At 32.2% G+C, this 16,041-nt stretch overlaps 1 protein-coding gene across 1 annotated transcript; it reads left to right on the plus strand.

Annotated features, from left to right (window-relative positions):
- On the plus strand, positions 1–13,548 carry hrct1 (histidine rich carboxyl terminus 1). The gene is made up of 12 exons (XM_056449929.1): positions 1–84; positions 203–305; positions 1,450–1,511; positions 3,113–3,145; positions 3,471–3,642; positions 4,579–4,626; positions 6,128–6,278; positions 6,368–6,477; positions 6,560–6,617; positions 9,400–9,576; positions 9,662–9,742; positions 12,410–13,548. Exons 3-12 carry the CDS (start codon positions 1,496–1,498, stop codon positions 12,773–12,775), a joined length of 1,212 nt encoding a protein of 403 aa, XP_056305904.1. The 5' UTR covers positions 1–84; positions 203–305; positions 1,450–1,495; the 3' UTR covers positions 12,776–13,548.
- The last annotated feature ends 2,493 nt before the right edge of the window (positions 13,549–16,041 follow it).

Here is a 16,041-nt window from a genome sequence, read left to right on the forward strand (position 1 = left end):
TTGTCAGCAGCAGAGGGCACCACTCCCACAACTTCCGCCTCTTCTGTTGCTTTTACCTCAGATGGTGGCTAGTAGTATGTTCAGGTAGTGGCTTGTCAATTGTATCATCAAATGTAAAATGTTAAACTTAATTTAATTCATATTACAGGTTTATTGAGACTTTCAGTCCTTTTTTAAAGTGTTGGCGATATGCTGTTTGCAGGTTGAAACAGGTTAATCTGGAATGAGGAAGAGGATCAGTCTTTAAACCCATCAACATATGTTCAAGACATATTGTTAATTACATTTAAGGAACATTTTCAGAAGTAAGTATTTCTCAAATTCAAACTTGTGTCATAATATTACTATACCCACCTTTAGGTGAATAACTCTTTCACAATAGCTGATACTTGTAAAACGTATGAGATTGCAGGTTTATTGTCACTAACACATATTACATATAGAAACGAGCTGCGGACTATTTCCAAATTCATCTCTTGAGATTTACAGTGTAAAAAAATTCAGTATTAAATAAATTCAGCATAAAAGACATATTTAAACACTCAAAAAGACGTACTGTACAACCTATAAACGTTTTTTCTTACGTTCAATGAAGAAATGGTTACATAGATGTTAGGAATGGACGTCATGCAGTTTCGTGCCTTGAACAGTCACGAAAACTACGTTGAACAAACAGTGGTTTCAGCGTTTGTGAAGGCAATAAATTAACTTTTTTTCTGAGAGGAAACCATTTCGTAATTACCTTTATAGTCTGAAAAGTAAATTCAGGAAACTTATTTTAGCCTGTGTTATCAAGTCTGCAATATACACTGTAATACGAGAGAGTTCGTGCTAGTGTTTATATAAACAGGACACGTGCTGCTTCTCCTCTAGTCAGTGACGCTGACACGGCAAATATGCAAATAAGCAAGTCAACCCAGGGTTTAGGATTATATGTGAATCATCAATTATGAATACCCAGGATTTGAACAGTTATTCCGGTTTAATTATGAGCAGCTTGAAGCAAATTTAGGATAACGTTTATTTGAGGTTAGGAAGGACCCAGGGTTAAAGTCTTACACATTAGGCCTACTTCTGACTGCAAGAAATGTCTGACTTTAATCAAATATCTGAAATATGTCAGCAGAAAATGTAATTATTTAAATGTAAACGTAATTAAGTTGTAGTTGCAGCGTTGTCAAGTAATTATATTCAGGTTAGTAATGTGTAATAATCAAGTAATGTCTTTGTGATCTCAGTTTTTGGCTGAAAACCCCAAAATATTCAATCAGTATACTGGTTAAATTTGAACTTGATATGTGCAGAAAGAAAGAAAGGTAGAGAGGCCTGTTATGGCACTACAGGCTTCAGGATGTGGGTTTATGATCAGCGAAGTGTGAAAGCAGAAGGGGAACTATTGGGGCTAAATGTTGACACAGGAAGTTCTGTCTGTATGTTTATGATATACAGGCTGTTTTTACCAGACTACACAGCAGCAGTGACTTCTGCAGGAACAATGCATATCAGCAGAGGCAAGTACATCATTTTGTTATAATTTTCAAAATGCTATTTTGGTACAATTTATTTTCAGTTTTTTTCTTAAATATTGTAATATATTGGATAATATGCATATATAATATATTAATCCATTGAACAAAAAATATATATAATGTTTTAAAGCGTCTGCTAAATGACTAAATGTAAATGTAATATCCATTTACATATTTTGTTCAATATTCTTTATTTGTCTGTCTATCTATCTGTCTGTCTGTCTGTCTGTCTGTCTGTCTGTCTGTCTGTCTGTCTATCTATCTATCTATCTATCTATCTATCTATCTATCTATCTATCTATCTATCTATCTATCTATCTATCTATCTATCTATCTATCTATCTATCTATCTATCTATCTATCGTTGAAATCAGAATTATTAGCCCTCTTGTTAAATTGATTTTTTACAAATATCTCTCCCCCGATGTGTTTAATGGACAGAAGATTTTTCCAAGACATTTCTAAACATAATAGTTTTAATAACTCATTTCTAATAACTGATTTCTTTTATCTTTGCTATGATGACAGTATATAATATTTTGCTGATATTTTTCAAGATACTAGTATTCAGCTTAAAGTGACATTTAAAGGCTTAATTAGGCAACTTAGGGTAATTAGGCATGTCATTGTATAAAAATGGTTTGTTTTGTAGACAATTAAAAAAATATAGAGGTGTTGTATTTGATATAGCTGTTTTTTTACTAATACAAGGGGGCTAATAATATTGACCTTAAAATGGTTTAAAAAATAAAATTGCTTTTATTCTAGCCAAAATAAAACAATATATACAAAATATTAGTAATTACTGTGAAAAATGATGTGCTCTGTTAAACATTATTTGGGAAATATTTGAAAAAGAAAAATATATGTGTATGTATTTATGTGTATATATATATATATATATATATATATATATATATATATATATATATATATATATATATATATATATATAGTGATATTTATATACATATAGTGATATTTATAATGTTACAAATGCTTATTTTGGAGTAAATTATGTTGTTTTAACCTTTTATTCATCAAATAATCATAAAAATCTAAAAATTTCCACACAAAAAAAAAAACATTTTAATGATTTTTTTTTCAAAGAAATCCAGAAATTGTCAGCAAAACAGACTTCTGTTAAAAACATAAAAGAATTCCTTACCAACAGTAAAATTTTGAAATCCTGTACATTAATACTGTATTTAAAATAACTATTGCTAATTGAACTTGATCTTGCTAATTGATGTTTGGAATCTGAAGACTACTACAAATTCTACAAAATGTAACAAAATCCATATTTAAATAAATGCATTTAAGCTGTTGCATAATTGCATCATATTCAATTGCTACAAAATGGAACATTTGAGTACTGCTTGTAACAACACTTACAAGCACATCAGGATGTGGGATATTATATAGGTTTCTCTACTGAAACAGCCACAGACCTCCTAACTTTCATGAAAAAAACCAACAAACCAAAATAACATATCAATTTCTCATGATCGTTTTTGTAAGATGTCGCATATCAACGTATCAATCACAAATAATCTTTATTACTGTTTTCTATTGTTTTTCAGCTTTTGCGTTCCTGTGCCTGGTGGTTTCAGTGGGTAAGATTGTAGTAGCTGTTTAAAATGTCATTCTGTTTTCAGTTCTCAGCACATTTGTGGTGGTGAGGCGCAACAAGCTTTAAAATGATACCTAACCAAAGAACAAATAAATAATGCAACTCATTCCAAACAAACAAAAAGATATTTTGAAGAATGTCAGAAACCAGCATCCAACAGTAGTCAATGGGTTTTCAGTGCAATGAGTTTTCTTCTTTTGTGTTTAAAAGTCAGTTCCAAACATTTTTGTTTCTTTTGAACACATAAGAAGATATTACTTCAGGACGAGTAAATGGTGACTGGATAGTGTCTTTGACTGGTGTTTCAGGTGCTCAGAGGAATCACAGCAGACTGAGTTGTTATCTGGATGTTTTGACTCCGAGCACTCGTGAGGGTTCCTGCACTCACATCATTCTGCCCTCCGTCTCCAGCGATGATGAGCTTTACCTCCAGAGCCTGACGGAGGATGATTACCACACTATTCAAAGGATGAAGGAGAGGTCTGATTTTTCATATCTGTTTCAATAGAAAACTGAACTAGTCTTCATTTAATTAACAATGGGATGACAGACCATTGTTTGGGTTGTTTGTTTGTTAATGGTTCAGTTTTTTGTTGTTCAAAACTTGCAACATTTATTTCATGAGCGCATACGAGTGCGTTATAAATCCATCTTCCAAACTGTGTTTTAGTCTAATTTGAGCCTATAATAAGTTATTATTGCGGCACGATGGTTAGCAATGTCGCCTCATAGCAAGAAGGTCGCTGGTTCGAGCCCTGGCTTGGCCAGATGGCGTTTATGTGTTTGTTACTGGTTTCCCCCACAGTCCAAAGACATGCACTATAGGTGAATTGAATAAACTAAATTGGCCATTGTGTATGTGTGTGAATTAGAGTGTATGGGTGTTTCCCAGTACTTGGTTGCGGCCGGAAGAGCATCCGCTGTGTAAAACATGCTGGATAAGTTGGCAGTTCATTCCGCTGTGGCGACCCCTGATAAAATAAAGGGACTAAGTCGAAGGAAAGTGAATAAATTATTAAGTTATTATATTGGGACTATTTTAGGTCAGTTGGGTCGATCCCTGCTGCTGAGAAGTAGCTCTGGCCGTAATGTTTTTTGCAGTGAGCTTGCAGTCTTATTTATTAACCACTCAGGTTCAAAAGTTACATACTGTAGCTTTGATAATTGTACTTCAAATTGTATTTTGGTATTGATATTGATATTTTTGTGTCCATTTTATTTTTGTTTAAAATTGTAGTAGTAGTAGGAGGAGGAGGTGTAGTAGTAGTAGTCAGTGTTGTAATAGTAGTAGTAGATGTATATGTATTTACTTTTTGTCTATATTGAAGGTTTTTGTTTAAGTTATTTAATTACTCCAACATAAATTAAACAAAACATGTAAAAAAAAGTATGTTTATTTATTTATATTTCCCACAGAAATTCAGCTTTAAAGATTTTGCTTGGACTGGAGATCAAATCATCAAGGTACAAAAGTTTATTTTTTTTTATAATAATAAAATAATCATAATTATAATAATAATAACAATAAAAATGTTTAATTAGACATTTCTTATATAAATTACATTTAATATAATGAAATGCTATTAGGTAGTTTTATATTGATATTTCTATGTTTTTATTAAAAATAAAAAATAAATAAATAAATAATAAAAAAAAAAAAAAAAATATATATATATATATATATATATATATATATATATATATATATATATATATATATATATATATATATATATATATATATATATATATATATATATATATATGAGAAATATCACACGAGTAGTAGTGCGTTGTGGCTGTATATCGGCACTGGTGGGAGGCGTGCCTTTGCGTCCCACCAGTGCTGATATACAGCCACATCTTGCGTTTATACAACAGTTTGATGGCATAATCATGTGTATAAAAAAAGATATCAAACAAGAAGAGTCTAAAAACCTTTTTGTATTAGGAACTACTTTCTTCCGCCATTCTTTTACATCTGCAGCTGACGTCAGAACAGCAGAAACTATTGCCCATGTAGTAACGTCACTTTAGAACTAGTGTTTGAATGATTTTCTAGCGTAATGTCTAATATATGATATACACTGAAATGCTATCAGTCTACAGAGATATCTCCCAGTATTTCTCTGTTGCAATCGGGAGATCAAATTATTACTGTGGTATAAATACAGCATTAAAACATACAAAAAACAGAGAGATAGACTTAGAAAATCATTTACCTGTTTAATAATGATTTGATCAGCTGTAGTTTGAAATTACACTATTTCTCTGCTCAAAGACAGGCTAATGGCCACCGACGCACTGTCTCTCAGAAATTATAAATATTTTTAAATAGGCACTATCCTTATAAATAAACTGCATATTTGTAATCTAAACAACTACTTTCTTGACTAAAAAGTACATTGTTGTCCAACAGAAGCAATATTTGTCAAACTTTAGAGTGTCCACTGCTTGTTGCTGTATGTGGGCGGAAGTAATACACAATGGTGAAGAGTGAAGAGGCAGTATGAGTGCTGTTACTGGCAGAATATTGCAGGGCTATCAGCCAATCAGATTCAAGAACCAGACAGAATTATTGTGCGTGTGTGTGTGTATATATATATATATATATATATATATATATATATATATATATATATATATATATATATATATATATATATATATATATATATATATCAACATTTAAATTTTTCATACCCCTGGCAAATTCTGACTTAATGTTTTTGTTCAAATGTAAATAAAAGCAGGGAAATATTTTTTTTTTCCACAATGATGCCTCTTGTACATTCTCTTCTTATCTTTTGGGAGAAGCCTGTGTCATTTCCTTGCTGGTTGAATATAAGTCAGAATTTGCCAGGGGTATGAATAATTTCGGGTTTGAATGTATATAAATTTATATATAAATGCAGTTTTATTTCCATGCTAGCATCTAAATAAATCTTAATCTGCTGTTGTTTAGGCTGAAACTGATGTCTGCAAATGAAGCTAGTGTTGGGAGTTTCATTCAAACTCTGCTGACATATTTGAAAGAAAAACGTCTGGATGGTCTAAATTTGATTTGGCTGGATGGCACCCCTTCAGACACAGAGCTTTTCACTCATTTTCTCAAGGCAAGGACTACTTTTGAGATGACAAAACACCTCCTAATGAGCTTGACTTTTAAAAATATGTAAATTGCTAGCCTTAATTTTGTTTGCAGAGTCTAAAAGGTGTGTTTGATGAAGAAACACGTCCTCTTCTTCTCTCAGCATCTGTAAAGGAGACCACTGACAAAACTGTGGCCAGTTATGATGAGCAGACACTTTCACAGTCAGTATCATTCTCACGCACCAGTATACTGTATTGCGTTTGTTGTGCTTATTTTTCTACTTACACTCCTTTTTTTCTAAAGGTATGTGGACTTCATCTCCATTCTGCCTGCTCAGCTCCAAACGGATGGACAGTACATTGTAAATTGCTCATATTTATTACAATTTGATCATCTTTTTTTGGCTAAATGCATAAAGTATTGAGATACTTTTGTAGATATTCAACACATAATTCCCTCCACAAAATCCCAATAGGACATTGCTATTGGTATTTGGATAAATAATGTTTATGACTAACAAAAGTTGATAATTCTCACACATTTTATGATCATCTTCAAAAAAAAAAATCGTTAAATATAAAAAATAAGCTTAATGTAGACTGAAATTGCAACTCTTTAATTCAGTGATGCCCAAAGTAGGGCCCATCATGGTAACCTTTGATTTGGCCCGGCATACCTCTGAGAAGAAAGGAAGAATGATGGGAATGGTTTCAAGATTGTCAGTTCAAATTTAACATAACCCTTTGTTTGTTTTATTGTTAAAAGCTTACTGAAATTAAATGTTTCAATTAAATGGTGTAAATTAATCCGATTTTATTTAAATGTACATCTGTCACCGACAATGCCAAGACTTTGGTGAGCAAATCAAGTCCAAGGCAGATTCTGCTTGACTAAAGTATTCAGTATTGAACTGCACTGTGGTGTAAATGTGATTGTTTGTTTTTATTGCAATAAGTTATCATTTAAAAAGTTATAATGCATTAGCTAATACGATTTAATATAATGTTTTCTATTTATTTTAAAGTATCAGGAAATAAATTAGGAAATTACCCATGACAACTTTAATGTAACTTTAATGTAATATAGTTATATATTTACCTTTGGCCCATGGCTCATAATGATATTTGGTTATTGGGCCTTCATACGAAAAAGTTTGGGCACCTCTGCTGCTTTAAATCATTATTTAAAAATTTTTTCCATTAAAACTTTAAGTTAGAGTAGTTTGTAAAAGTGTATTTATAAGTGTAGTGAGGCTTTGAAAGCAGACGTAGTGAGTAGATGAGTTTATTTGTTTAAAAGGAAGACATTATACTGCATTTGGCAACATCTGTAGACACAATTAGACACTTAAGACACCCCAAAAAATGAGTATTAGAGTTGTGGTTTATGTCAAAGGATAAAACAAACATTTCATGCACTTCTTGTGCTAACCAAAGACCTAATTTCAGTAATTTGACCACAAACCCGATGAATTGAAGACAGCGTAATCGAAACTCTAAAAATGCAAGCTCATTTCCCGTTTTTGGCCTACAAAAATATGACATATAGTGCAGACTGCATAATGTGATTAACCCTCCATGCGCCTCTATGAGCATTTTTGGCAGTTAAATAAAAACATTATTAATTGGCACAACACAATTTATTTGACTTAAATTATCTCAAAAGAAAAAAAAGATTGGACTGTAACTATTTTTTTGCATCTGCAGCTTAAAGAATTTGGTTGAAACGTCATTTTAAAACCATTAGGAATTCATTCATCTTCCAACACAAATACTAATATTTTCATCTTTGTTTTATTAAATCTAAAACGTTCCTTCAAGATTCATGTGTTCAACCAAAATTTTGATGCTTAAAATGTGAACAAATAATAAATGTTTAAAAGAAATTAGTAAATAATCTGTATGAATCAAACGATTCTTAAAAAGAACCCTGCATATTTGTTCATTTTAGCTTTTCATTGCATATAACCATAATTATTAATTATCATCATGTTTGCTCATACAAGGTCAAGCATGCTTGCTTTAAACCAGGGGTGCCCAAACTGCAGATTTTAGCTCCGACTTGCCTGAACACACCTGCACAGATATTTCTAGAAAGCCAAGTAAAAGCAGGATTAGCTAGCCCAGGTGTGTCTGATTGGGATTGGAACTAAACTTTGCAGGACGCCAGCCCTCCAGGACTGAGTTTGGGCACCCCTGCTTTAAACCAGTGACATTCAAACAAGGTTCAGGCTGGATGATGCGTGAATTAAAGCTAAATTAAATCTGTTCTTTATTGTCTCTTCAGAAGAAATAAACAGCTTAATTCATTCATTCATGCATTTATTTTTCATTCTCTTAATGATTGTTTTGAAGTATTAGAGTTTTGGGTGAATGCACTTTTATTGGAGGGTCAGAAATTTCTTAGATTTTATCAAAAAATATATATATTCATTTGTGTTTGGGACATGAATAAAAGTCTTATGGGATTGAAACAACACAAGGGGGAGTAAAAGATGACAGAATTTGTATTTCGGGGTGAACAAACCATTTAAAATGAATGCTGTTTTAGTACCAGCAATGATGCAGATCTGTCATGTTTGGGTATATCACAATTTAGCCGTTAGCATATTAGCATTCAGAGTCTGTATTTAAAGGGTTAGTTCACCCAAAAATTAAAACTCTGTTAGTAATTACTCACCCTCATGTTGATCCAAACCCCCACAACTTTGTTTATCTTCTGAATACAAATTAAGACATTTTATATGAAATCCGAGAGCTCTCTCATTCTCCACAGACAGCAACAGTCCCAAGTCGTTTATAGCATTACCTTAGCATTAATTATTAGCTTCCTCTGGGAGCTGATATTGTTTAATTGTCCGAAACTCTTGTGTTCAGGTGTGTCCAGAAAAGAAACCAAAAACATTGTCAAAACATTCCATGTAATTTCAGTGTTTAAACCATACAAATCTACAAGAACACTTCTGTGTGTCTTGGGACCATGGCTGTGTATAGAGGCTCAAAGAACTCTCAGATTTCATCAAATCATCATCTTGATTTGTGTTCAGAAAATATAGTCTTAGGTTGGGAATGACATGAGGGTAAGTAATTAATGACAGAATTTTTATATTTGGTGAACAAACACTTTAATTTTCCTTTTAACAGAGCAAAACAGCCCAACACTGGCAGGACCAACAGGTTGACCTGCAGAAGCTGGATCTAGTCATGCCTGGTTTTCTTCAGAGGTATCACCACAGAAATCATCCCAAACATGATGATACGACTGCAGAGGAAGGAAAGAAGGATCATGTTCACGTTTTGAACTCATACCTGGGCAATCAGGTATGCCATAACCGAAGATAGCACTAGCTTAGCATTAAGTATTAGCTTCTGATATTATTTAATTGTCTGAATCTCTTGTGTTCAGGTGTGTCAGGCTGTTAAAAGTGGACAAGAGCAGTTCATTACATTAACAAGTGTCTCGGATGGACAAAGTCCCGTCAAAGAGGTAAGTAAATTATACAGATTAAAGAATGAAATTAATAGATAACCAAAACAAATGATGCTGCGTTTACTTACGTTTTGCAGGATTATGACTGTATCAGAGTTTCTTGTTGTGATAACTGATGTTTTTATCATGATATTAACAATTGACATTAGATGCAAGAAAGTTTACTTCAATTGTTATATAATAAACTTTTTTTTTTAAAGATTCACAATCTAATTAAATCTCAAAATCTCACTTTAAGTATAATGTCTAGACATTAGTTAATACAGTACATTAACATGAACAGTAAGAAATGGCTACAATTGTTACAGAAGCTATGTTGAAATAAGTATAAAAAATATAACTGAACTAGGGCTGCACAATATACAGCAAAATTATCATTAATGTGATAATAGTATGTCAAATATACATATCGCAGATGTGTGATATCAGCGGTTCCCAACAGGGGGGTCCTGGCAAACAAGAGGGCCTCAACGATATCTGTTGGGGGTTGCGTCATATTTTTAAAACATTTTTAGCAGTGGAAAATTAGGAGAATGATCATGTTGCCTTAAGTTAATTTTATCCCCTGACTGACCAAAAAATGAACAAATTTGTAATTCACCTTCAGCAGCTAATAGTAATGACCCAAGCCTACTGGACCCGGGTGAGGATGCTCCAAGCATTTCAGGTCACAGCGGTAGCAATACTGGAAACATGAAATGCAGGAAATACCAAGACAGCTACAGTGCATTATCTGCACCAAAGTTCTTGCTAACGAAAGCATCAGGCCAACCAAATGAATAAGACATTTGCAGACGATGCAGGCCTTACAATTTTTTTTGGAGGAAAAGGGGGTCTCAGGCAAAAAGTTGGGAACCACTGTGATAAATTACGTTTATTTTATTTATTGTTCATTGAAATTTGACCAATCAGATGGGCCCTTACTATCTTTGTCCCCACCTCCTGAGTAGTTGCTGTTCTGCTATTGACTAGAGCAGCCCAAAGGTGAACCTAGAGCTTAAAATAAACACTAATGACAGGAGTCAAGACAAGAGAGGAAAAAGACAACAGCCAATCACAGTCAGAATATCTACTGAAGTTTTCACTCATTCATAGACTATTTAAAGACTGCATGATTTTCATCCTGACACGTTTTTTAGTCCGAATTAGATCTGAAAAATATTCTTTATCGGTTTATTTGAATAAAAAAGATGAACCAAAACTACTCTGGAAAAAGTGAAAACTTAAACAAATTACTTCGTCTTGTTACAATTTAATGAATTAGACTTAAAAAACTTAATTTATGACAGTTTTTAGTAATAAATTAAGTTATTTCTTTTAGGTGTAACAAGTCTTAGTCATTTATTTTAGAGAACAAGAATAGAACAGTACAGTACAAATGATTTCCTTCCTATAATAATAATAATAATAATAATAATAATAATAATAATGATAATAATACTAATAATAATACTTTTATTACAGTACAAATAGTTTCCTTTCCATGTCAATATAATAATGATAATAATAATAATAAATTAACAATATTATTAATAGCGAACAATACTTATGCTCGTCATAAATAAATTACTAAAACTTGTTACATCTACCATCAGAAGTTTAGCCTTCTCACCCTTCATTATTTTTAAAGCTTCTACATAGGTAGCAAACACTTTTTTAAAGACACTCAATTGAGGAGTTGTTTTAAAATTTTGCATTTATGAATGAAGAATTTCAGTAAAATAAGTACACAAGTTGCAGTTAAATCATCATCTCTGTTGTTCAAAAGTACTCCAAATTTCACAATGTCCCTAAAATAGAAGGAAACATTGAAATATATTGTTTTATCCAGTAGTATGTCAAACTTAATTCATTTAATTGTAACAAGTCAAAGTAATTTAGGTTTTTTACTTTTTATGGTATAATGAAAATAGCATTTTTCTAGGGTAATGTTATATTTTAGGAAATATTGTTATCGCACTATTCAATAACAACACAGCATATCGCCTTTTTCTCCAGTATCGTGCAGCCCTAAACTAATCTTAACTTACTTATTATCTCTATCAAATAAAACTGTCACAACCTTTGATTTTAATGTGTTATTTAGCATTAACTAAGACATATTAACATCCCAGCAAACAATTTTGTGTTTAAAAGATGTCTAATAGACATCTAAACGTAGACAGCTTGGCTAAAACAAGGCTAAACTTGGGCTGTCAGTGAAAATCTAACAGAAGTCTAAGAATAGTCCAAAACTAGACTAGTCGTCAAATAAACAGATTAGACGGCCTTTATATGTGTAGTCATTCATTTCTGTTTATTTGATGACTAGTCTAGATTTGGCCTATTCCTAGATGTATATTTTTACTGACAGCCCAAATTTAGCCTTGTTTTAGCCAAGATGACTATGTTTAGACGTCTATTAGACATCTATTAGACATCTTTAAAAAACAAAAACTGCTTGCTGTCATATGACATTGTTTGTTTTTGTGAAAAATAAGAAAGTCTTCAAGCATTTGAGCCGTGATGAAACCCACCAATACAACAATCTGAATGTTCTTAAAAGTCGTTAAGAGTTTAAATCATAATTCACTGTATCTTAAAGAGCCCAACACAACAATATCAGGCATGCTCGTAATCATGAAATATTGTATTACTGAATATCAACACTAGTCTAATGTCCAGGTGCTCCAGCAAGGCTTTGGAGGCATTGGAGTTGTCCTTATAGATCTAGACGTCTTCGGTAATTCCATGTGTCCGAACATGACTCAAAAAGAAAGAGCGACTGTTGAATCAAAGGCCATCATGCATTCACATCATGGACATAGACGTCATGGACATGGAGATCATCGTCACCATCACACTGGACATCACACCCGACATCATGGACGACATCATCATGGTCGTCATCATCACCATGGACATCGTCCTCATCATCATGGTCACCGTCACCGTCACCATGGCCGTCATCATCATCATCACCATCACCATCATCACTCAACAACTACCCAAAGCAGCGTGACCAGTGTAACACCAAAGGGTATGGAGTGAAATTACTCAGTATATGATTTGCATTTAATGACTGCTAATGAAAGGCATGCTTTTATTCATTTCTATAATGCATTGTACAATACAATATAGACCTAAACAAACAGATTTACAGAGATCAACAGGGAAATAAGAGAATCAGTTATTAATAATCACTTTAGAGTAAGTCTGATGCGCAATAAAATCATCAAAATAGAAATCAAACAGCATAGAAATAGACACATTTTTCAAATGTTGTACATAAAGATTATTGAGGTTTTTACAAGAAACTAACTATAAACTCCTTTATTTCACTTTCTTTTTTGTAATTTTAATTTACATTTAATTCACTGTTACTTGCTATTATATAAATATAGTAAACAATATTTGAAGTGGATCAAAAAATTTGTTTAAAATCGACAAGAATGGGTGTTGTTCAAAGATTTGAGGAGAACTTTGTCATGTCACTTCAAATGTTGACTATTATATCGTGATTGAAAATATGTTTCATATAAAAGAATAATTGTCTTCCTTTTTTTCTTACTTACAATTTTTATGCAGGAGTAGTTATAATTTGTTTTTGCGTTCTGGTAATAGCATTTTTCAGAAGATTTTGTTTCACTATTTGCCTATTATGAATAATAATTTTACAATGTAATTACATGATGATTTTATGAAGTATTAAATGCAGAGATTGTGTTACTGTGTGTTAAGAGGCCTTTATCTAACAGGCCAATGATAGATATAGATCAGTGCAACATTATGAGAAAAAATAAATATGTACGTGAATATTCTCAGAGGATTCACATTTTTCTTTACATTTTGAGCAGTGAAGTCAAGTCACCTTTGTGTTTATAATCCATCATACAATACATATTGTGTCAGACACTCAACTGTTGAGACATATACAGTTGAAGTCAGAATTATTAATATTATTATTTCCCAAATTATGGTTAACAGAGCAAGGAAATTTTCACAGTATGTCTGATAATATTTTTTCTTCTGGAGAAAGTCTTATTTGTTTTATTTCAGCTAGAATAAAAACAGTTTTTAATTTTTTTAAAACCATTTTATGGTCAAAATTATTAGCCCCCTTTAAGCTATATATTTTTTTTGATAGTCTAACAAACCATCGTATTAAAATAACTTGGCTAATTACCCTAACCTGCCTAGTTACCCTAATTAACCTAGTTAAGCCTTTAAATGTCACTTTAAGCTGTATAGAAGTGTCTTGAAAAATATCTAGTCAAATATTATTTACTGTCGTCATGGCAAAGATAAAATAAATGAGTTATTAGAAATGAGTTATTAAAACTATTATGTTTGGAAATGTGTTGAAAAAAAATCTTCTCTATGTTAAACAGAAATTGGGGGAAAAAAAATAATTCAGGGGGGCTAATAATTCTGACTTCAACTGTATGTCATTATCTTGCTTGTATCAGAATTTCATACTGATTTGATTCAGAGTGTGACGTTCAAAACAACTTCAGTTCAGATATAATCTTACAAACTATAGACAGTTATTGTTATTATTTAGCATGTGTCAATTCAGTGTTGATTCAGATCAAATTTTGATCTAATCCAGGGGTCACCAAACTTGTTCCTGGAGGGCCGGTATCCTGCAGATTTTAGCTCCAACCCTAATCAAACACACCTGAACAAGCTAATCGAGGTCTCACTAGATATACTTAAAACATTCGGATAGGTGAGTTAAGGCAAGTTGGAGCTAAACCCTGCAGGGGCACCAGCCCTCCGGGATCGAGTATAGTGACCCCTGTGTCAGTCCATATAAACATTGATAAAATACTTTCTACGAACTAACTATGATAATTCAGTGTCAAATCCACAAGAGGGTGTGATCTGTTATCTACAGTATTTTTTTGTTTTACTTTTAACAAAACCGTTCTTGAACATGTCCAATGACCATAGTGTTTTCAAAAGCAAATGTAAGAGAAAAGTGCAGTTTTACCATGTAGTTTTACCGTGATTTTTTTTTTGCGTTTATCTCTTTTTGTGGAATACCCTTTGCCGGACTCAAACAACATATATAGTTAGCTACCAGAAAAACAGAAGCTGACCACATGGAGATAGATAGGTGAGGTAAACATATTCAATTACTAAACATAGACACCGTCTATGTTTGTTTTATTGGGTCCAAGTTGTTTTGGGGTATTTATTTGGAAAGAAATGCGCGTAAATAGTCATTTATTAATGTATAATAATATGTCACTGTAAATATCATCAGAGTCAAGAGGAACAAAAGTTGTTGGCGTCGTACTACCCCCTAGTGTTCATGTAGTCACACACCTTAAAGTATATTTTTGCAGGCTGAAGCAATTGTTTCCAATGAGCCTGTGTTGCTTAACTTTGTTTCGTCCTGGCCTAAAAAAGAAAATGAAATATTTAATTTTTCTTGGCTATTATTTTTAAGTTCAGTGAAGATACAAAACAAACAATTCTACGTATTTTCTGTATATTTGCAACAGCCAAACAATCAAAACACTAATTGACTAAACACTCTTTGTGCAGTATTTTATTTATTTGTGCATTATTTTTTTATGATTTGAGAACTTGTGAAGAGCTAATAACATGTGTAAAGGTGACAAAACAGCAGCAGTTTTCTTCATCACACACACAATCGCACAAAGATCTTGTGCAAGAAGTTTTACCTATCCAAACTGCAATGGGGACATCACAATTATGAAGAGAACAACCGGGAAGAGAACAACAATGAAGAGAACTAGAACTATGAAGAGAGCAATCAGGTAGGTATTCCGGAAGTCATCTTTGTTCTTGCATCTTTAAAAAATAAAAAGACAAGGTGTGTTCTTCTAAATGTAAAGGGATAGTTTACAAAAAAAAGTCATTTACTCACTCTTCACTTGTTTGAGTTTCTTACTTCTGTTCTGTTCAACACTGTGAGGTTAACAAATCTGGAAGGCTAGTAGAAGGCTCGATGGATGGTAATGCGAGAAAACCTCGGAAAAATTAATGATGAGCACTACTCGCTGATGGAAAGTCAAAAGTGATGGTTTATTGACAGTGTTTTTTTATTTCTTTATATATATATATATATATATATATATATATATATATATATATATATATATATATATATATATATATATATATATATATATATATATATATATATATTTTATATACTTATATAACCAAAGAGTGATTTTTATTTATTTATTTATTTATGTCATTTACTTATTTAACCAAAGAGTGGCTTTATTTACTTATTTTTGTATTTATTTTATTTATTTATTTATCCAAAGAGTGGG

Source organism: Danio aesculapii, chromosome 23 (assembly GCF_903798145.1).
Source record: "Danio aesculapii chromosome 23, fDanAes4.1, whole genome shotgun sequence".
Lineage (NCBI taxonomy): Eukaryota > Metazoa > Chordata > Actinopteri > Cypriniformes > Danionidae > Danio > Danio aesculapii.

Coding starts and splice junctions, on each gene's coding strand:
- hrct1 (XM_056449929.1), top strand. Junction 6,279..6,367: donor TTTTCACTCATTTTCTCAAG/GCAAGGACTACT, acceptor TTTTGTTTGCAG/AGTCTAAAAGGTGTGTTTGA. Junction 9,743..12,409: donor GACAAAGTCCCGTCAAAGAG/GTAAGTAAATTA, acceptor TCTAATGTCCAG/GTGCTCCAGCAAGGCTTTGG.